This window comes from Bombus vancouverensis, chromosome 12 (assembly GCF_051014615.1).
Source record: "Bombus vancouverensis nearcticus chromosome 12, iyBomVanc1_principal, whole genome shotgun sequence".
NCBI lineage: Eukaryota > Metazoa > Arthropoda > Insecta > Hymenoptera > Apidae > Bombus > Bombus vancouverensis.
In genome coordinates this window covers 1,962,157-1,986,866 of record NC_134922.1, presented here as the reverse complement: position 1 = coordinate 1,986,866, position 24,710 = coordinate 1,962,157, and the positions used below count along the sequence as shown (strand labels likewise).

Genomic DNA, 24,710 nt, shown 5'->3' with positions numbered 1-24,710 from the left:
AAACCTAAAATAAAACAAAGATTTTAACAAAAAAAAAAAAAAAGAAAAAGGGGACGAAGAAAAAAAGAAGAAAAAAAGGAAAGAAAAAAATATAATATATATAAATATAAAATTTTCTTTTTCTATAAAAGGTTATTCCTATTTCTGATAAACTCGAGAAATGAAAACATTATACCATGATACACTGACACAAAGATACAAGAAACTAATAGAGAACGCTTTAAGCTTGACAAACTTACCGCCCGACGAATTTGCATACACCACAACCAAAACCCAGGACACATGGCTTTGATCGCAGGAGAAGCGGTCCATATAGTCAAATGCATTCCGGTACAAGTAAAGGTACGACATACAACAAAATGCTACTCGGAACTACCCGTTTGACAAAGGAATCGCACCACAGGAACTCCGCCCGGACGTGCGCCAAACGTGGCGATATTCAGCACCATCGTCGTTGGCCACGAGCGGAATATATACCCAAAAGACCTCGATGCACTACGGGACCACGTCATGTTCCCGGCAGAAAATCTGCAGTCTTGAACGCATTGGCCAGAGGAGCAACAGGAAAAACAATCGTCCCTGGAACAGTAAACATCCTGGGAATGATGGACGAAAACACATTAACGACAATAGCGAAAAATACCGTATCAAGCTTATGGACTGGTTTTATGGAATTTGGAACTGTCAGTGCAGCAATATTTGGAATACTCGCAATATTTAAACTAATCAAGACAATAATAGATATAGCCGCACACGGATACCAGTTACGTGAAACTTACGAATGCGGAATCGCCCTATTAGGAGCAATATGCGGCTCAGTCACTCACCCGCTACTATACCTCAAAAGAAGACGAAATATCGATGATCAAACAGCACAACCTCAAGGGATATCGATAACACCGGTAGTCACTCAACTACCAACGACATCTACGTCCGCCTTGAGCGAACTCAGAGATGCCATCAGTCAAATTTCCTTTGGAAATTTGAACTCCAAGAGCGGGGGTGTCACGTCCCGCGCTCCGCGCGCGCCGTAACAAGAACAAGAAAACCATTCTATACAAAACACGCGAATAAGGATTTGAATGCACAAACGAACACACGGCACTACGAAACGAAAGGAAGGATTAACAAAACGAGGGCGATTAACGGATCCAACCAATGAACAAAATACATATACACACAATTCTAAATAAACCAGGAAATAAGAATAACTACAAAAGGGGAAAATAATTGAAACGCCAGGAATATATATATATATAAATATATTTCAATCAATCAATTTGGAGGGTTACATATAAGTATAAACATATATGCCGAACATGTAATAACCTAGTAAATATTAGAGACAGTGCTTCCAATAGTATGCAATAAATACAATATTATCAATTTATGAAATATAAGTATACATGAAGTCAAAAACTAATAGTTTAACGAATACATAAAACATACAATATTGTATTATTAAAGAAATGAAGGTTACATTGTCAGAAATATATATATGTGTGCAAATTCTATCACACCGATAATCTAAGATACATACTTAAAACTAGCCTACATTCCGGTAAAGGATAAATAAATAATTGACATTTCATTTCGTATGAATACTTCACTGCCAAGAGAAATGTGTATATGAATACGTATATATATATATATATATATATATATATATATATATATGTCGGAGATGAAAGAACACCGGAGTCTGTAATTGAACAATTGTAGTTATTCAATCCGATTGTAATTGTTCGAGAGTTGTGATAATGAGCTTGGGCTCGAGGCGACAGTCAGTCGCCGGACGTAGCCGCGGTCACGGGATTTGCCTAGCAAAGGTATGGAGTAATTCTATAGCTCTCCTTAAAGGAAATATTCGTGGCGACACGCGACAGTAAACATTCCAACGGTTTCTGTCCCGTGGCTCGCCACACGCAGACCCTATTCTTCGAGTAAGATGATTGCCAGATGTCGATGCGTCTCCGCAGTACATATTCGGCTAGCCCGAGGGCCCGTTATAAATCTTAAGGTTTAGTTAACTAAAGTCCTTCAAACAGACAAACAGTCTTTGTCCCAACTACGGGAAGATAGGGGAGACATATTTTTCAACGAGCGCGGTCTCCCACTAGCAACTTTCCCTCGAGGGCGGCTAGCATCTTTTTCTAACCACCGATATGGAGATTGACCAATTAGCAGCAACGTCAATTTCCCTTACTTTCCGAACGAAGGCTTTTCTCGACGAATCCGATGATCTCGTATCCTTAGACACACCCCATTATAGTTTTCCTCTGTGGCATCATCGGGACGGGAAAGGCATTCTCGTTCGCGATCTCAATGATGAAAGGAGTAACACTTTACGACCAGTGAATATCACGCATCCGACTTAGATTTTGTGAGTACGTTCATCTATCATCCCGTTGACCGCGGATTCGTTATTGAACCTAGGATCATTGTCATTAGTTTCTCGAGTGCCTAACTACCACGGTTACTTGTCCGGCTCTATAATAATCGTATTTGCACTAGTCGATGTCTTCTCTATTGCACAACGACAATGTGTAACCCAAACGAAGATTCGTTTCACGCCCCTAACCCTAATTCTAATGTCCGCTCCGACATATATATATATATATATATATATATATATATATACGTATTCTGTATAAAATACTGTATAAAATAAACTACTCAAAATAATAAATAACGCAATCGAAGAATTCCAAAACATTAGCCATATTAAAATGACACACAACATAAATATATATATATATACGTATATTCACACGAACAATACTTTTGTCACTTTAAAGCAATATTAATAAATAAATGTTCTAATTGCGGTAGAATAAGGAAAAACGAGCGGCAGACGGAAAATTACTTCGATATTAAACAAAATTAAAGACCCGTCACTATAACTTTGCTGATGACATTTATGAGCAGCCATGTTAGATTTACACGCGTCACGGCGACAGGAATATTAAGGATTAATGGAAGTCAGGCGCGAGAAATAAATCATGAAAACACATTGTTAACACTTTTCTTTAATAAAATCTGTGCGCAACTATAAATGTAAAAAATATATATATATATATGTCGGATCAGGATTCGAATTTTGGGCGCGCGACGACTCTTCATGTGGACTAGCCATCGTTTCACAAAGCCGAGATTTTATTTACACGTATATACAGGTCTATCACTAAGCTTAACAAATAATAAGTACAACTAATAATAAGTCTAACAAACACTAAGCCTAATGAATAATACGATCTACGAATAATTAAATTAAATAATACTATTAGCAATGTTTGAGTTCAAACGAATCCACGGTCACCGGGATAACTCCTTACTAAGCGAAACTAACTTAGACGCAAATGCGATCCTCGAAAACGCTCGATGTATCACTCTCCAAGGCAATCGCAAGAATGCCAGCCTCGTGGAGATTTTTCTCCCTGTACGATTGCATTTTGTTTTCTATCCCCGTTTGGAAGCATCGAGAAGGTTCCAAACGCCGTTGCTAGGCACACTCGTTGGAAGCATCGAGAGAGTTCCAAACGCCGTTGCTAGGCAGTTTCTGCCTGGAGTTTTGGTTACTAAATGCAATGTATGTCCCATTGCATCGGCACCTCCGAGGCAACATCACACGTGGCTCGGCCCGCTCTCGAGGCCGCATGCCGCCACAACCACACTTCTCGGAAAACACATACAACCACTCCAGACCTCCGTTAGATAAAACATCCATCCCGTGACCGTGGCTACGTTCAGCGACCGATTGTCACCTCGAACCCAATCTCGCTTATTACAAATCTTAAACAATTACAACTATAATAAAATCTAGGCCAAGGTACTAGAGGATGTTCCCAAAATTTCCAAGGAAGGGCTTCGGCTTTCCTTTCATCTCCGACACGGCCATCCTGACTATCACACGTCCTCGGGTGTACCTTCGTTAACAAAACAAAAGGAAACAAGATTAGTGTCATTGTGATTAGCATTCAAAGTGCCAGTTGCATTCTGCGTGCTTTCAGTCGGGTCGTAATGACATGACGGACCATTCTCGATTTCACACCCAAATGGGTCTCATCCTTCGAATCGCACATACTCTCAAAGTTCGTTACATAACCAGCTTCGTAACACGATCGCTGTCAACACTAGACCGCCTCCAGCCTCGTGACATTGTCACTGTCGGTACTAGACCAGCTCCAGCTTCGTGACATCGTCGCTGTCGGTACTAGACCAGCTCCAAATCCGTGACATTGTCGCTGTCGGTACTAGACCAGCTCCAACCTCGTGACATTGTCGCTATCGGTACTAAACCAGCTCCAACCTCGTGGCATTGTCGCTGTCGGTACTAAACCGGCTCCCAGCTTCGTGACATCGTCGCTGTCGGTACTAAACCGGCTCCCAGCTTCGTGACATCGTCGCTGTCGGTACTAAACCGGCTCCCAGCTTCGTGACATCGTCGCTGTCGGTACTAAACCGGCTCCCAGCTTCGTGACATCGTCGCTGTCGGTACTAAACCGGCTCCCAGCTTCGTGACATCGTCGCTGTCGGTACTAGACCAGCTCCAAATCCGTGACATTGTCGCTGTCGGTACTAGACCAGCTCCAACCTCGTGACATTGTCGCTATCGGTACTAAACCAGCTCCAACCTCGTGGCATTGTCGCTGTCGGTACTAAACCGGCTCCCAGCTTCGTGACATCGTCGCTGTCGGTACTAAACCGGCTCCCAGCTTCGTGACATCGTCGCTGTCGATACTAAACCGGCTCCCAGCTTCGTGACATCGTCGCTGTCGGTACTAAACCGGCTCCCAGCTTCGTGACATCGTCGCTGTCGGTACTAAACCGGCTCCCAGCTTCGTGACATCGTCACTCCCAGTGCCTGACCGCACTGAACTCCGTCCCATGGCCGCACCTGGGCTCATATAATTCTACGATCCTCTGGGATCGGGGTACTCACATCGCCATGGTCACTGTTCTCGTCATCACAACAGACATCCAACTCCGCAGGAATGCGACTATCCGGCATTTTCCTTAACCTGTCATGACTGTACTTGTATGACCTTTTCCCATCCAGTGTTTTCAAGGTATATCGGTCTCCTCCCAGGACCTCCGATATCACAAACGGACCCCTGAATTTTGGATCCAATTTTGTCTGGTTCCTTTCTTCATTTTGGCGTAGTACCAAATCACCAGGATTAAACCTAACTACTTTAGCTTTGGTTTTATCGAATCTCTCTTTGTCATACCTAGCACTAGTTTCCATCTCTTTTATTGCCTGTTGTCTTACACTGGAGATATCTATTTCTTTTTCCTCGATGTTATCAGGTAGTAATAAGTCATACGGTCTTGCTGCTCTACCAATCAATAACTCTAAAGGACTCGATTTGGTTACGCGGTTGATGGTGCAATTCAAAGCCAATTGCATCTCCCCGATCGCGTCTTGCCACGAACGCCCGGTCGTTTCCACCGTTGTGAACATATTTTTTAACGTGCTCATAACACGCTCTACTTGCCCATTGGCCCTACTTGCACCGGTCGCGATCAAATGAACTTTGATTTGTTTGCTTGCACAGAATTCTTGAAACTCCCGGCCCGTGAAACATCTACCCTGATCTGCTATTATTCGACAGGGACTACCGAACAAAAACACGGCGGACTTAAGTGCCTTGATAACGCTGAGCGAATCCAATTTGCGTGTGTGATATAAGTGCACGAATTTCGTAAAGGCATCGATCAAGACGACGACATACTCTTTCGAGTCATTCTTGCCACTCAGCTTGCCCGTTATGTCCATATGCACCGTATGCCACGGTATGCCGGTCTTAGGTATAGGATGCAGTTCAGCCTGTATTTTACCTGAACTAGCCTTCGAAACTCTACAAGCATGGCAGTTCTCGACAAACTTGCGAACATACTTCGCCATTCCCTCGAACCAATAATACTCATAGAGCTTCTCGAGCGTTTTATCCCATCCTAAGTGCATAATTGACTGATGCACATGGTTGATGACGGACCATCTAAAACCTCTCGGAACAATGGGTAAGCAAAGGGTTCTGCCCTTTCGTTGTACTTTACGGTAAAGTGTACCGGATCGCAGTTCGTAGGTATTCGCGATATCTTCCGCGAGCTCTTCGTTCTGTAATTTATTAACGATTTCGGAGATTTGCGGATCGCGACGTTGTTCCGCTAATAGCCAGTCTTCGGAGATCTCGGCCAGATTAATCTCTTTCTCTGCGACCTTGTCTATCATACGACGATTCAAGTCTACGGGGTTTCGCGAAAAGAAATCTACGTGGGCCATTCGTTTACCCTCTCGATACATGATGTCAAAATCGAATGTTTGCAAATAAGCCCACCACCTATAAACCCGGTCGTTTAAGTTTACTTTGTTGCTGGAGGCTTTCAAAGAATTACAGTCCGTAACTACTAAGAATTTCCGTCCATGTAAGTAGTGTCGGAAATGCTTAACGGCGCTTACTACTGCTAGTGTCTCCAGTTCGTACGAATGATACCTAGATTCCGCGGGACTGGTCCTTTTACTATAATATTCGATGACTCTGTTTTCCTTTTCGACTCTATGCATTAAAATAGCTCCATACCCCTCCGAACTAGCGTCGGTATGTAGCTCTATGGGACGATTGGGATCAAATATCATTAACACCGGCGCGTCGGTCAGAACGGAAATTATCTGTTGTCTTATCTTTTCGTGCCTGTCCGTCCAAGTTATGTGCTTGTTACTAGAAGTGAGTGCGTACAAGGGTTTCATCACTTGCGAAAATTTAGGAATAAATTTTCGGAAGTAAGAGGCCAAACCTATAAACTGCCTAAGCTGTGTGACGGTCGACGGTGCAGGTAAAGAATTCAAAGCTTGTATTTTTCCCGGGTTTGGACGAACTTCTCCGTTACGAATTACATATCCCAAATAAAGTACCGACGTCTTCAGAAAAGAACATTTAGCGAAATTGAAAGAAAATCCGGCGTTTACGAGAGTGTTTAGTACAGTGTGCAACCTTTCTAGAGCTTGATCTATTGAGTCGGCGATTATTAGAACGTCGTCCAAATAAACAACGACATACGAATAAGCGAGGTCGCCTAAGGCCTTGAAAATGGCTCTCTGGAAAACGGCTGGTGCATTTTTCAACCCAAACGGCATCGTCACGTATTCGTATTGACCGTCGGGGGTAACGAACGCAGTATATTCCGTCGAGTTAGGGTGAATGGGGATCTGGTGAAATCCGCTAGCCATGTCCAGGCTAATGAAGTATCTCGCACTCTGCAATCTCGCGATTTGGTCAGCAATAAGGGGTAAGGGATACCGATCCGCGACCGTATTTTTATTCAGCGCTCGAAAGTCTACGCACAATCTGTCTGAGCCGTCCTTCTTCTTCACGAGTATTATAGGGCTCGCGAACGGCGAATTACTAGGTTTTACAATTTGTGCTTTAATTAACTCGTCTATCCTCTCGCGTACTATTCTTCGCTCTTCCACGCTAAGCCTGTAAGGGCTTCTCTGCACGGTGACGTTGGGATCGATTAGCCGTATTTCCAACTGGCCCGTACTGACGCGAGTACGCGGGAAACCCGTAATGAATGATTCTTTGAATTTTTCGAGAACAGAGATTAATCGATCTTTATAGTTACCGATCACATCAGTGTCAACCTCGTTAATGTTGACCGCATCTTCTGCGACTTTACCACAAGCGTTAACGACCTTTGTTTTACAAATAACGAGGCTATCTTGCGCGATATTTACGTCGAATCCCTGGCTCAAAATCTCGCGACCAATCATGATGTCGTATTTTAGGTAATCGTCAGCAAGGACATGAAAAACTATCTCCAATGTAAGATCGTTAATACGAACAGTGGACAAAATCTGAAGTGTACTCTTAATACAAGTATTCCCGATCCCCCGCATCACTACCACATCGGTTATTCTTTTGCCCGAAAATTTCGAGGCTAGGGACTCTTTGATTAACGAACACTCGGCCCCAGAATCAAAGTAAAATGGATACGACTCACCCAGATGGCTTAATCTACCAGCCGGAGCTTCTACTACACAGGAGTCGATCCGGCGTTCGTCAATGGAATCGTAGTTTCTTTTCCGCGATGATGGGCAATTAGGCGCGATATGTCCCTCCTCGTGGCATTTGAAGCAGGTCACCTTCGACGATGCGGCTGGTCGTTTTTCCTTCGGGTTTCGTATATCCTGCTCCTTCCCCGTTTGTGTTTGCAGGCGACACTCCGTTCTCCTATGTCCGTGAGCACCACAGCGGTAGCACTTAATCCGAGGAACTGATAGCCTGCTGCGTTTAGCTTCAGGTTCCGTTAGTGAATTTCTTGGCGAAAATGTCGGCTGATCGTTGTAAGGGAGAATCCTCATTTCATCATGAAATTGGTCCTCCGTCCTGATATTATTCGCGAGCGTTAGTCGCCGAAAGCGTCGATCTTGTGAACTCAGCATATAAAGGGCGAGGGCATTGATCACTTCGGGCATCGTTAGATCTTGCAACTTCATCTGCAGCATGGAGCGGAGGCGACTACCGTACGCTCCCGGAGATTCAGTCTCCGACGGTCGTTCTCTGGATATCCTTATTAACGCCGAAGCGGCTGTCTCTCTGCCACCAAAACGCGAAAGAAATTGTTCCTTAAACGTTGGCCAGGTAAACTTTCCACCGCGCACCATTTGTGAAAGCCAATGCGCAGCAGAACCCCTTAGGGCGCGATTTAGAGCGGAAAGTAACGCACTCTCTTGCATCGGGTGGTCTTTCAAAATCAGATCAGCATGAGAGCACCACGCGGTTGGATCGGCGCCCGCGCCTTCGGGGTCAAAACGTGGTAACGTTGCATCCTTAGATTCCGTACTCGGTCGTTGCTCCCCCGTTTTGTGCGCTAGCGTCTGAATTAACTCGCGCATAAGGTCCATTTGCCCTTGTAGCACTTTAAACGGTTCTGATCCCACTTCTGATGTCGGATCAGGATTCGAATTTTGGGCGCGCGACGACTCTTCATGTGGACTAGCCATCGTTTCACAAAGCCGAGATTTTATTTACACGTATATACAGGTCTATCACTAAGCTTAACAAATAATAAGTACAACTAATAATAAGTCTAACAAACACTAAGCCTAATGAATAATACGATCTACGAATAATTAAATTAAATAATACTATTAGCAATGTTTGAGTTCAAACGAATCCACGGTCACCGGGATAACTCCTTACTAAGCGAAACTAACTTAGACGCAAATGCGATCCTCGAAAACGCTCGATGTATCACTCTCCAAGGCAATCGCAAGAATGCCAGCCTCGTGGAGATTTTTCTCCCTGTACGATTGCATTTTGTTTTCTATCCCCGTTTGGAAGCATCGAGAAGGTTCCAAACGCCGTTGCTAGGCACACTCGTTGGAAGCATCGAGAGAGTTCCAAACGCCGTTGCTAGGCAGTTTCTGCCTGGAGTTTTGGTTACTAAATACAATGTATGTCCCATTGCATCGGCACCTCCGAGGCAACATCACACGTGGCTCGGCCCGCTCTCGAGGCCGCATGCCGCCACAACCACACTTCTCGGAAAACACATACAACCACTCCAGACCTCCGTTAGATAAAACATCCATCCCGTGACCGTGGCTACGTTCAGCGACCGATTGTCACCTCGAACCCAATCTCGCTTATTACAAATCTTAAACAATTACAACTATAATAAAATCTAGGCCAAGGTACTAGAGGATGTTCCCAAAATTTCCAAGGAAGGGCTTCGGCTTTCCTTTCATCTCCGACATATATATGTCGGATCACGATTCGAATTTTGGACGCGCGACGACTCTTCATGTGGACTAGCCATCGTTTCACAAAGCCGAGATTTTATTTACACGTATATACAGGTCTATCACTAAGCTTAACAAATAATAAGTTCAACTAATAATAAGTCTAACAAACACTAAGCCTAATGAATAATACGATCTACGAATAATTAAATTAAATAATACTATTAGCAATGTTTGAGTTCAAACGAATCCACGGTCACCGGGATAACTCCTTACTAAGCGAAACTAACTTAGACGCAAATGCGATCGTCGAAAATGCTCGATGTATCACTCTCCAAGGCAATCGCAAGAATGCCAGCCTCGTGGAGATTTTTCTCCCTGTACGATTGCATTTTGTTTTCTATACCCGTTTGGAAGCATCGAGAAGGTTCCAAACGCCGTTGCTAGGCACACTCGTTGGAAGCATCGAGAAAGTTCCAAACGCCGTTGCTAGGCAGTTTCTGCCTGGAGTTTTGATTACTAAATACAATGTATGTCCCATTGCATCGGCACCTCCGAGGCAACATCACACGTGGCTCGGCCCGCTCTCGAGGCCGCATGCCGCCACAACCACATTTCTCGGAAAACACATACAACCACTCCAGACCTCCGTTAGATAAAACATCCGTCCCGTGACCGTGGCTACGTTCAGCGACCGATTGTCACCTCGAACCCAATCTCGCTTATTACAAATCTTAAGCAATTACAACTATAATAAAATCTAGGCTAAGGTACTAGAGGATGTTCCCAAAATTTCCAAGGAAAGGCTTCGGCTTTCCTTTCATCTCCGACATATATATCATACATAAAAACAAAAGACATTTAAAAGAAAAAAAATAATAATAATACGGAACCTCTGATGGAAATGCCTCCGCAAACATTGTTCGAACGTCGATCTCCGAAACCTAGGGAAACAACAAGAAGGGGAAAAACATCAAAATCGCAAAAACAATCATAAGCGTACCCCCAGCGGACCACCACCCCGTGGGGGATGGCATTATAAATACGCAAAGCAACGTAGAGCAGGGCTCATTATTATTATTCCGGTGATCATTCTTATTTCGTCCATTGCTCATTATTATTCCGGTGAACATTCTTATTACGTCCATTGCTCATTATTATTCTGGTGAACATTCTTATTACGTTCATTGCTCATTATTATTCCGGTGAACATTCTTATTACGTTCATTATTCTTCGTTCATTATTCTTTGCTCATTATTATTCTGGTGAACATTCTTATTACATTATTCTTCGTTCATTATTCATTGCTCATTATTATTCTGGTAAACATTCTTATTACGCTCATTATTCTTCGCTCATTATTATAGTGATCATTGTTATTACCGTTCATTATCATTGCGATCTTCGTTATTACGGTTCATAATTATTTTGTTCACTCCTTGAGTTCATTGTTACTACGTTCGTTATTGCGCTCATCTTTAGAAATTTTGTATAGTATTTTGCGCTTCGGGGTCTTTAGTTTTTCGGTCAAGAAAAGAGAGCCGCGACTAAGTAAAAAGAAAATTCTTTCTTTGAACGCGCATTGTAATTGCGGTATTAATCCAGTTAGTAAATTGTTCTGTCTGTATCGAAATAGATAAATAAAGTAAAAGTTGATAGTAAACTATATTCGAGTTCAAGTAATAAACCCAGCAAAAACTTCGACGACCACTGGAGCAGCTGAAGTAATGGCGCCAGACAGCGCCTACTCCTCAAGGTAAGAAAATTAATTTTGAGAATTTCCGTTTTCTCTGATAATTCCGTTGCCCTCGAGAATCGAATTAGAACTTCCTATCATCGGTCTCGTTTTATTTTCGTGAACAGTTTTGAAGATAGAATCATTGTTTAAACATTAAACAAAGGAGTTGTCCGCTGTGTCGGCTTGTGCGAACGGTGTTTTCAGCTACTGAAACACCCACTGATCTTCGCATTCCTCCTCCCATTGTTGGCAAAATATTGCCCGTCTTTGGGCAAGGCTAGCGAAATCACACAAATCCCGCACAGAAAGGACTATTAAATACATCGTCGGGGTCAATCGAAAATTAAGAGCAATACCGGCATTGCTAATAATCGATATTCTTGCCATCGTGCATGCGATTGTAAGAGAGAAATAGCAGAACAATTTCCCTTCGGAAATTTAACCAAAGGATCGTTCGCTGTGTTGGCTTGTGCAAACGGTGTTTTCGATTATCAAAAAAACACCCGTCGATCTTCGCATTCCTCCTCCCACTGTTGGTAAAATACTACCCGTCTATGGGCAAGGCTTGCAAAATCACACGAGTCCCACACAGAGAGGATCGTTAGAATCATCCTCGATTATTAAACTCAAAAGGCAAGAAAATCGTTGTAAGGGAATCCATCGTAGTAAATGAATTGAGTTTCGGTTCTAACGGCAAACTATTACAGCGAAATTAAAAGAGAAGAAGCAGTCAAACGTAAAAATAAATTTATATAAAACAACGAAAAATCTCACATTCCTATCCAATCCAGCAACGCTAAAATATATATATATCCGGCTAATAAAATATATATAAAGGTAATAATCTAAGCAATTCTACATTCAAATAAAAATCCGTTCAACGAGGACAAATATTTATTGTTCCCAGCTTTAATCCTCTCCCGTGCCAGTATCCCTGCAGGTTAGCCGAAAAGTGAAATTCGTTTACCAGTTGCATTAAGCGTCAGTTAACGCTACCAATTAAACAAAAAGTAATAAAATTAAGATATCTTGAAATAGTCCTTAGACTATTTCTGGTGGCAGCAACTACCGTATTAATTAGAAATCTAAATCAGTATTACATACACAATAATACCATTTCAATTTATTTCCCTTCAGATTAAATTCAAACTCAACAAAAAAAAATTTTTTCAGTAAAATTTAACTTTAGATTTGATCGATTTAAACAAATAGATACGTAACAGAGTAAAGTAATAAATTTTTGGTGGCAGCGGTGGGATACGCTCCACGGAGGATTAAAGTTGGTTTAAACGGTTTGATTCGCTCCACAAGGGATTAAAGTTGTCACGATTATCGATAAAATATATACCTAAGAAATAATGTCGACTGAATTAGAATCGTTGGACAAAGGCATGACCTTGATGTTATCGGAAAAACTTAAAGCATGGGATGCGAATTTTCGCGACATGAGTACAACAATGAATAAATTACAAGACGATGTGCGTTCACTGAAAATAAAAAAGGAAATCAAGACACCCGTATCATCGCCGATAATTTCGCAAGCGACAATACCGATAGAAGTTAATCCCCAAACAATTAAGTTAAAAGATGCAATAGAGACAGTACCAGTGTTCGACGGACATCGACCCTCGGTATTTCGATTTTAAGAGCATGCGAGCGTGCACGAAACATGGTTCCTAGGCATCAAGAATCTCAGTTAGTAAAATTATTAACGAATAAGCTTCGCGGACACGCGTTTCTCGCCGTAGAAGACATAGAAGTAATAAGTTTAAACGATTTCGGGAATAAATTAAAAGATATGTTCGGTCCGGGAAAAACGGTTAACGAATATAAAGGGGAATTAGCTACAATATTTCAACGACCGGGAGAAGATATTTTGGACTACATAGAACGCGTCAAAGATCTCAGGCTGGCGATAATGAACGGGGAAAGGTACGAGTACGGCACCGTATTTCAAGATAGGATAGAGCGAGACACGAGGGAAGCTTTCGTTAAGGGGCTCCCAAACGAGGTGTATTTACGAGTAAAGATAGCAGGATACCAATCCTTGGACGATGCGTACCGCCAAGCCGTGAAAGCAACACGAGAATTAAAACAAGTGAACAATAGAATTCGATACCAACGTCCGACACCTTCGGATAATTATAACCAAAACAACGCTCATCCACCATACAATAGTATCTATACTGTAAACAACCGCCAGGACTGGAGATTTGTACCGCCGTCGCAGAAACATTTAAACAACCCGGGAATAGAAGAAAATGTCAGGAAAGAAACAAGAGCAATAACTTGGGAAGAAAAACGCATAAATAAATACCTCGATAGAGATCTAAATCAAAAGAGAGATGCTGATCATTTCAACCAATCAACTTTTCAATGCAAACACCATTCCGTTGCTGTGATAAGGGATAATGTCACGTTAAATAATAATAGGACGCACGGTGCCATAGACAGGATCATGAGTGAGAAATTTTCTGAGTTACCAAACAAGATAAATAATATTAGTGCCAAAGAACTTTCAGACAAAGCAGAAACTAGGAAATTGAACGACGAGACGACAGGCAATGCTTATCCACTGCCTAACATCACAGAGATATTGGACCCGCTGGGAAGTGCAAATCGCCTCTCCACGTTCGACTTGGCAAAGATACAAAAGCAAGACTCCACGAATTTCGTGAATGTTTCAACCATAATAGGAAAAGAGATAGCGAGTACATCTCACTCAAAAACTTCTATAAAACCATCAGAAGGAAACTTTATCGAACTCAAAGCCAAATCATTAAATTGCAAGGAAGATTACACTATAGCAAATAAAAATATAGCTATCCCTAAATCCAAAACAGAATCTATAAGCAAAAAGGTTTGTAATAAAAATTCAAAGAATAATTCCAAATCTACCAAAAATATTCCTAAACGTTCCATACAAATAAATAATAATTTAATTATAATAAGCACTTCCAGTAAAACTATTCATCCTGAAAAGGTAGAGAAAAATAAAGGTGCTGCGAATAAAATAAATGAAGAAGAAAAAAGGGTAACTAAGGAAAAGGATTCTAAACATTTTCAAGTTGAAGAAACGTAAGTTCAACGAGCTCAAAGAAATCAAAAGGGAGAAAACAGGGAATCACCAGTCGAAGATATATATAAAAACTTGAATAAATACGCTAGCCATTGGATTATAATTGGATTAAAAATACTTTATTGGTTACTACATCTAATATTTGACGTAGGTAACATAGTAAGTAGTGCTGATCTTATGATTCCCTCAGGAAAATATGGATGGTATCACACTATACTATATACAAAATATTTTTGGGTTAATATGGCTGCGGCACTCTCAAAAATTTGTATCTTAAATGCTATTAGCAAGCAATTGGATAATTGGATCAATGTCAGTAAACCTGTGTCTTGGCGCAAAATAAAAACTAAAATGAAGGAAAGGAACGAAATTCTCCCCGCACAAATTAGTTTCGGACATCTAGCCAGAGAACCTATTGGTGAAGTAACAATCGAAGAGAACACGGAACCAACATGCGCAGAATATCTCGAAGATCTGTTCAATAAAATTAACACTGTACAACGAATGGCAAGAGAAAATTTGATAAAATCCAAACTAAGACTAACGATCGACGAATTAACCCTCAAGATTTTAAAACAGGAGATTCGATATATCTACTAAAAGAACCTAGTAAAGGAAAATTCTCCGATCAATATACTGGACCATACAAGCTGCTAGAAATCTTGCAGAACCAGAACGTCAAGATTGAAGTAAAAGGGATTCCGCGAACGGTGCACTTAAACAAGCTAAAACTAGCGCATAACCGAAATAAGCAATGAATAAAGTGATTTCAGTGGGCAACGTAGTGCAGTAGTGTATGTTGTAGTGCTGTTCGTCGAATAATACAGATATCGAACACCTAAAAGAGAAAAGGAAAAATTATTATGTGTACTCTAATTATTGTTTGAATATAAAACGTGTTGATTCAATAAATAATTAAAAGAGTGAAAGTGAAAGTTACCTTGCGAACAAGTGATCAACAAACAAGAAAGTGTACGTGTAAGTATAGGTTATGGATCGTTGTTCGCGGAATATAATGTATGACAGCTACCTAAAATAAGTGAATAAATTAGTCTCAATTGTCTCAGTGCAAAATACAAGGTTACTAAGTGTTATAACTATATTGTGGATAAATCAAAAGGAAGTGTGACACTGTTCGTCGAATAATACAGATAGCGAAAACCTAAAAGAAAAAAAAAGAAAATTATCAGGTGTACTCCAATTATTGTTTGAATATACAACGTGTTGATTCAATAAAAATTAAAAGAGTGAAAGTGAAAGTTACCTTGTGAACAAATAATCATCATACGAGAAGGTTTACGTGCAAAATAGGGTATGGATCTCGGTTTGCGAAACACCATGTACAACAGCCAGCTGAAAAATAAATGAACAAATTAACTTCAACTGCCTTAATGCAAAATACAACAGTACTAAGTGTTATAACAATACTATGGAAGCATGGCACTGTTCGTCGAACAACACAGATGGCGGAAACCTGAAAAGAAAAAGAAGTTTATTACAAATTCTCCGATTACTGTTTGAATGTAAAACATGTTAGTTCAACGAATAACTAAAACAGTGGAAGTGCAACTTACCTCGCGAACAATTTATCACCATACAAGGAAGTGTACATGCATGAATGTCGCAGATTAACAAGAAGAAATAAAATAGCTGATAAGTGTAGAAAGTGGTTAGAAAATAATTAAGATAGATTAATTGAAAGTAAAAGGATATCTTATTATGTATTAATCTACGTAGTATTGTTATATTATTATATCTAACATGTAGAAGTGGATTTTGTAATACACAATAGCGGTCGCACACACAATGCATTATACACATATTAAACTAAATAAACTAAACAGTACCTTTATGGCCACAGATATAAGACGATTGAAGACAACCGTAGTAAGTATCCAAGGCATATCGAAGAATCAGGTGATGTTGTGGGAATGATCTAGGTAAGTGATGCAGCATCGGAAGAGTAGAATCTGAAGAATTACAGACAATGTTAATCTAACAAGTAGGTTTTAATCACTAATAAGGGAACTAACTCATATCATACACAAAATAATAGCAAATAGCAAGTACATGCAATAATAAATTAATAGGGAAAATAAGAAAGGTTAATAAACACAGGAATAGGTTAGAAATTAATCAAGATAGACTAACTAAATATTAACAACATGACTGAACTCGGTGCAAAGAAATAAAGTTACGTTACACAAAATATCTGGTAACACAATACACAAAAAAAAAGAAAAAAAACATTAACTAAATTAAACAAGATTTATATAAATGCGAGTCACGTATAATCAAAACAATGACTATCGAAATTCGAAAACAACACAATCTATGCTATTGCATTAAGGTAGCACACGCGGTATTGACACACACAATATCATGAAACACAAACAATATTACAGAAACACTACAAAATAAACTATAATGATTAACAAATTAACTATTTCAACAACACGCTACTGTTGACATTAAACAAACGATACACGCAAGCGACCATGTTGAAAATTCGTCGCACGCACCCCACACATACGCACCCCAACACAAATAATAGCCAATACAATGTAATACAGCATTATAATAGCAATGCTAGGTACTGAACACAAAAAAAATAATAAAAAAAAAAAAGAAAAAAAAAGAGAGAGATAAGGAAAATATATATAATAAACAACAACTAACATAACCATAACATATTATATATTATACCACATACAGGGATACAGTATTTGTACAAAGGGATAGGTCCGAACAAAACTTATAAAAAATTATAAAATATATACATTAACTGTTTTCGTATGTATGTCCAGAACAGGTGGCGAGTTCATCAACCCTAACATAGAGGACTCAGACGGGCCCGTACCCGCATTCGATCTGGAAGCGACGGAGGATGTTCAGTCTTGCCTCTGTGTTCGGTTGATACGTTCTGTCTACCATTTAGATAACGGTCATCTTTGTCAAGACTGTTTCGATAACTTAGATCCAGACCACCAGGACCTATGTGACGACCCACCCACTCATTTCATATGCGGAGTATCTGCAAGAACACGAATATCATACTGTCGTATGTGTGATATAAACCTAGCGGACCTACAACCCGCTATATCATGCCTCCAATGCATGATCGTTTACACTTATCTAACTCACCTTGAAAGAAACTTTTTAGTTCAAGGAATAGCAATCCGCGCCGTAAAACTATAAAGTACTTGTATGCTACGCACAAGACCAAATACTGATGCTATCCACCTGTAAACAAACGACATTTATAATTATGCATATAATTTTCACTTATGTTTACCAATATATATATGCACACATGTTGTAAAGTAGGCGATATCTATGACACTCACTTCCATTGATAATCCGAGTGACTCGTAAAATAAGTCGTCATATTTACCATTACACGCACATATATATATATTCAAAGACAAGCTATAATTGTAATATCTATTCCTATAGATAATATATACTTATATATTTATAACGATAAAACAAATCTCATCTATATTACTTACCAATACGTATGCATATACGTATATAATTATAACCCAGGTAGCATTCATGGTATTTATTTTCACCGATAATAAGTTTTAACAAAAAAAAAACATAAATATAAATTTTTTTTATATATATTAATAATAATAAAAGATTATTCTTATTTCTAATAAACTCGAGAGTAAGAAACAATTTAATAAATTGTTAATAGGAAGATGAATCGCCTGGTCATCGTACTTACCCTCATCAAAATAGCATACGGCCTGGTAGGATATGACTGCAATGGCAACCACCTCAACGTTACCACTATCTCTCTAAACTCCATCGGGGACTGCAGCATACAGCCTACAATGACTGAAACCCAAGATATTTATATACAACTACTTCAACTCTCAGAATTTGAATTTACCAACGTAAGGCAATGCAAGGTGCAAATAACTCGAATTGTATATTACTGTGGCATGCACTCTCACACGTCGGCAGTGCATAACGGATTCGCCGAATACCTCCATGAAACAACCGACCAACAATGTGCAAGGATGCACCAAGACAGCACGTTTTCACTCGGACCACAAAACCTTATAGTTGGCCTAAAAGATAATGCAACAGAAACAAGGTCGCTCGTCCTAGCCGGCAAGCTAACAGACGACGGCAGCTGCCAGGGAACACAGTATGTAGACCCATACGGGAGCTGGGAAAAGGTCGTCGTACAAGTAACAGTAAGGATAAGTTTAAAGTCAGCAGTTGTGCCAGTACGGATCGAGGCGAACAAAATTCTACTGAAATCAGGAACAGTATGTACATTTAGCGAAGGAAACTGTCTAGACGCTGAAGACGGATACACTTATTGGCAACCACAACCACCCTCACCATGCAAATTTGATCAGTACGATGTGCTATATGAAGGAATTGCTACAAAGATCCAGGAAATAAAAACCAACAGAGAATCAGCACAACCAGTTTACGCACTAACAACGCAAGAAGTAACATTTGCACTGACTAAAACCGGAGAACAGCCACTGTGTGGATATACCCTACTATCCACCGAACACCCCAAATTGTTCCTGTTAGAAACAACAAGAGGAAATACGTTTATCTCCAAAAGCAAGACAGCAGTCGAAAACTTGGACATATTCGCATACGTCAACTCAAAATTCATTTACGTAGAGAAACATATTAAACGACAAATGACAACATTGTGCCATGATATACTGACACAAAGATGTACCACGCAGAAGAAACTAATAGAAAATGCTTTAAGCTTAGCAATCTTACTGCCCGATGAATTTGCATATACCATATCCAAAACCCCAGGACACATGGCCCTGATCGCAGGAGAAGCAGTCCACATAGTCAAATGCATTCCGGTACAAGTAAAAGTACGACATACAACAGAATGCTACTCGGAGCTACCCGTTTGGCAAGGGAATCGCAATGCATTTTTAACGCCAAAAACACACATCCTAACGCAACACGGAAACCACAGAGAATGTAGCGCGGTACTACCTACGCTATACAATATCGACGGACTCTGGCACAAATTCGTACCAAAACCCATGGAAACAATTGCACCACAGGAACTCCGCCCGGACGTACGCCAAACGTGGCAATATTCAGCACCATCGTCGTTGGCCACGAGCGGAATATATACCCAAAAAGACCTCGATGCACTACGGGACCACGTCATGTTCCCGGCAGAAAAATCTGCAGTTTTGAACACATTGGCCAGAGGAGCAATAGGAAAAACAATCGTCCCTGGAACAGTAAACATCCTGGGAATGATGGACGAAAACACATTAACGACAATAGTAAAAAATACCGTATCAAGCTTATGGATTGGTTTTATGGAATTTGGAACTGTCAGTGCAGCAATATTTGGAATACTTGTAATATTTAAACTAATCCAGACGATAATAGATATAGCCATACACGGATACCAGTTACGTGAAACTTACGGATGTGGAATCGCCCTATTAGGAGCAATATGCGGCTCAGTTATCCACCTGCTACTATACCTCAAAAGAAAACGAAATATCGATGATCAAACAGCACAACCTCAAGGGATATCGATAACACCGGTAGTCACTCAACAACCAACGCCATCTACGTCCGCCTTGAGCGAACTCAGAGACACCATCAGTCAAATTTCCAAAGGAAATTTGAACTCCAAGGGCGGGGGTGTCACGTCCCGCGCTCCGCACGCGCCGTAACAGGAACAAGAAAACTATTCTATACAAAACGCGCGAATAAAGATTTGAATGCACAAACGAACACACGGCGCTACGAAACTAAAGGAAGGATTAACAAAGCGAGGGCGACTAATAAATCCAACCAGTATAAAATAAAATAAATAAAACCAGCTAACGGATTGAACGAGTTACGAACCAAACAAATAAACCAGGAAATAAGAATAACTACAAAAAGGGAAATAAGTGAAACGCCAGAAATACATGTATATATAAATATATTTTAATCAATCAACTTGGAGAGTTACATATAAGTATAAACATATATGCTAGATATGTAATAAACTAGTAAATATTAGAGTTAGTGCTTATAATACTATGCAACAAATACAATATTATCAATTTATGAAATATAACTATATACGAAGTTAAAAACTAATAGTCTAACGAATACATAAAACATACAATATTGTATTATTAAAGAAATAAAAGTTACATTGTCAGAAACATATATATATGTGTGCGCATTCTATTAAACAGAAACATACTTGAAACTAGCCTACGTTCCGGTAAAGAGTTATAAAATAAGAACTACGCTACGAAACATGCATGTCTCTATATAAACATATAAAAATCTATATTCTAAACTACTACTAATCTATGTGCATTCTACAATCTGAAATACATACTTAAAACTAGCCTACATGCCGGTAAAGCATTATAAAATAAGAACTACATTATGAAACATGCATGTCTCTATATAAACATATAAATAATCTACTTTCTAAACTAAAACCACTATTAATAATCTACAAAAGAAATAGAACACACAACGCAACACTTGGGACCAAGCGACAACCTGTCGACAGGCCAAACGCTCAAAATAATTAACACCGCAACGACTTGAGGAATTGCATACAGAAATTCTGGCATCAAGCACAAATATGTAAACACACATTAAACGCACAATAATCTAGAAACAAAACCTTCAATACTATGTTGTCACAATACAAAATATATATGTATATATGAAATCAAATGATTGACACATAACCTCAAATACACAACACTATATCACAAAAGAATCTAAATGAAAATCACTTTGCCAGAAATATATACATATATACGTGTGCGTGTGCGTGTTCTATCTTATTAAAAGAAATTAATAAAAAATAAATAATTAACATTTCATTTCGTATGAACACTACATGGGCACGAGAAATATGCATATAAATACGTATATATATATATATATATATATATATATATATATATATATGTGTGAGTGCATATGTTTTATATTATCGAATACTCTATAAAATAAACTACTCAAAGCAATAAATAACGCAATCGAAGAATTACAAAACATTAGCCATATTAAAATGACACACAACATAAATATATATATATATATACGTATATTCACACGAACAATACTTTTGTCACTTTAAAACAATATTAATAAATAAATGTTCTAATTGCGGTAGAATAAGGAAAAACGAGCGACAGACGAAAAATTACTTCGATATCAAACAAAACTAAAGAGCCGTCACTAAAACTTTGCTGATGACATTTATGAGCAGCCATGTTGGATTTACACGCGTCATGGCGACAGGAATATTAGGGATTAATGGCAGTCAGGCGTGAGAAACAAATCACGAAAACACATTGTTAACACTTTTCTTTAATAAATTCTATGCGCAACTACAAATGTAAAAATATATATATATATATAATTAATTAAAAAGGGGGAAAATATAAAATTAAATATATTTAACGTACATAAAATAGATAACACATTTAAAAAATATATATATATGTCGGAGATGAAAGGAAAGCCGAAGCCTTTCCTTGGAAATTTTGGGAACATCCTCTAGTACCTTAGCCTAGATTTTATTATAGTTGTAATTGCTTAAGATTTGTAATAAGCGAGATTGGGTTCGAGGTGACAATCGGTCGCTGAACGTAGCCACGGTCACGGGACGGATGTTTTATCTAACGGAGGTCTGGAGTGGTTGTATGTGTTTTCCGAGAAATGTGGTTGTGGCGGCATGCGGCCTCGAGAGCGGGCCGAGCCACGTGTGATGTTGCCTCGGAGGTGCCGATGCAATGGGACATACATTGTATTTAGTAATCAAAACTCCAGGCAGAAACTGCCTAGCAACGGCGTTTGGAACTTTCTCGATGCTTCCAACGAGTGTGCCTAGCAACGGCGTTTGGAACCTTCTCGATGCTTCCAAACGGGTATAGAAAACAAAATGCAATCGTACAGGGAGAAAAATCTCCACGAGGCTGGCATTCTTGCGATTGCCTTGGAGAGTGATACATCGAGCATTTTCGACGATCGCATTTGCGTCTAAGTTAGTTTCGCTTAGTAAGGAGTTATCCCGGTGACCGTGGATTCGTTTGAACTCAAACATTGCTAATAGTATTATTTAATTTAATTATTCGTAGATCGTATTATTCATTAGGCTTAGTGTTTGTTAGACTTATTATTAGTTGAACTTATTATTTGTTAAGCTTAGTGATAGACCTGTATATACGTGTAAATAAAATCTCGGCTTTGTGAAACGATGGCTAGTCCACATGAAGAGTCGTCGCGCGCCCAAAATTCGAATCGTGATCCGACATATATATATATATTATATATATATATGTCGGATCATCACTGGGAATGGGGTTGTGGGCGTCAAATGAATCTTCTCGAGGATTAGCCATTGATACAGTACACACAGGCGTAGTTTATTGCAGTGATAGAATTATTACAGTCTTAACAGTTGATCACAGCGGTTCGGCACTCGCGACGCTAGTGACGATGTTCTCGTGCTCAATAACGAATCCGCGGTCAACGGGATGACAACAGAACGTTCAATCACTGATCGCGAAGGCGTTACTCCTTGATCGATGAGATCGCGAGCGAGAATGCCTTTCCTGTCCCGATGATGCCACAGAGGAAAACTATAATGGGGTGTGTCTAAGGACACGAGATCATCGGATTCGTCGAGAAAAGCCTTCGTTCAGAAAGTAAGGGAAATTGGCGTTGCTGCTAATTGGTCAATCTCTATATCGGTGGTTAGGAAAGGATGTTAGCCGCCCTCGAGGGAAAGTTGCTAGTGGGAGACGCCGTTCGTTAAAAAATATGTCTCCCCTATCTTCCCGTAGCTGGGACAAAGACTGTTTGTCTGTTTGAAGGACTTTAGTTAACTAAACCTTAAGATTTATTACGGGCCCTCGGGCTAGCCGAACATGTACTGCGGAGACGCATCGACATCTGGCAATCATCTTACTCGAAGAATAGGGTCTGCGTGTGGCGAGCCACGGGACAGAAACCGTTGGAATGTTTACTGTCGCGTGTCGCCACGAATATTTCTTTTAAGGAGAGCTATAGAATTACTCCATACCTTGTTAGGCAAAACGTTCATCCCGTGACCGCGGCTACGTTCGGCGACTGACTGTCGCCTCGAGCCCAAGCTCATTATCACAATTCTCGAATAATTACAATCGGGTTGAATAACTACAATTGTTTGATTACAGCTATAGTAGACTCTAGGTTACAATGTTGCGGGGTTATCCAAAATTCCAAAGGCTCCGGTGTTCTTTTCATCTCCGACACGGCCATCCTGACTATCACACGTCCTCGTGTGTAACTAAAATATCGTATTTCTTACATTAGATTCGCTACAACCGACATTGTTTACGATTTAACTAAATATCTAAGTAAGTCAAGGGTCCAGTGCAATAACAAAGTTTCGTTCGGAGGTTTGACAACAGAAAAATAAAAGAGAATAGGAATTTGTAATGTTATAATTTGTACTCAAAGTGTCAGGTGCGTTCTGTGAGTCGCCAGTCAGACCGTAATGACACAACAGATCATTTTCGATTTCGCACACTGGTGAACCTCAGTTTGTTGGATCATATTGCCACGTTGGGTGCATTACACCCAGAAAGTACGTAAGCCCACTCAACGGGTTACAACAAAAGCACGTAACCCCACTCAACGGGTTACAACAAAAGCACGTAACCCCACTCAACGGGTTACAACAAAAAGCATATCAACCCACTCAACGGGTTACAACAAAAGCACATCAACCCACTCAACGGGCTACAACAGAAACACATCAACCCACTCAACGGGTTACAACAAAAGCACATCAACCCACTCAACGGGTTACAACAAAAGCACATCAACCCACTCAACGGGTTACAACAAAAGCACATCAACCCACTCACCGGGTTACAACAAAAGCACATAAAACCACTCGGTGTATTACTATGACCACAACGCAGTGTTAATGATCCTCTGAGGTCAGTGTACTTGCATCGTTATTATCACCGCCGTCGTCATCACCGCAGACGTCTAACTCAGCAGGGACGCAACCTTCTGGCATCTTTCTCAGTCTGTCGTGTCTGTCCTTATATGATCGTTTGCCGTCTAAGGTTTTTAGGGTATATCTATCTCCTTCCAA

The 24,710-nt window shown here is 40.0% G+C and overlaps 1 protein-coding gene across 1 annotated transcript; it reads left to right on the top strand.

Moving 5' to 3' along the window:
• Positions 1-1,698: 1,698 nt before the first annotated feature.
• LOC117165189 (uncharacterized) lies at positions 1,699-20,766 on the top strand. The gene is made up of 2 exons (XM_076623494.1): positions 1,699-2,383; positions 18,270-20,766. Exon 2 carries the CDS (start codon positions 18,274-18,276, stop codon positions 20,266-20,268), a length of 1,995 nt encoding a protein of 664 aa, XP_076479609.1. The 5' UTR covers positions 1,699-2,383; positions 18,270-18,273; the 3' UTR covers positions 20,269-20,766.
• The last annotated feature ends 3,944 nt before the right edge of the window (positions 20,767-24,710 follow it).

Excerpts from the sequence above, each read along its gene's own strand:
- LOC117165189 (XM_076623494.1), top strand. The coding sequence starts at position 18,274 with ATGAATCGCCTGGTCATCGTACTTACCCTCATCAAAATAGCATACGGC.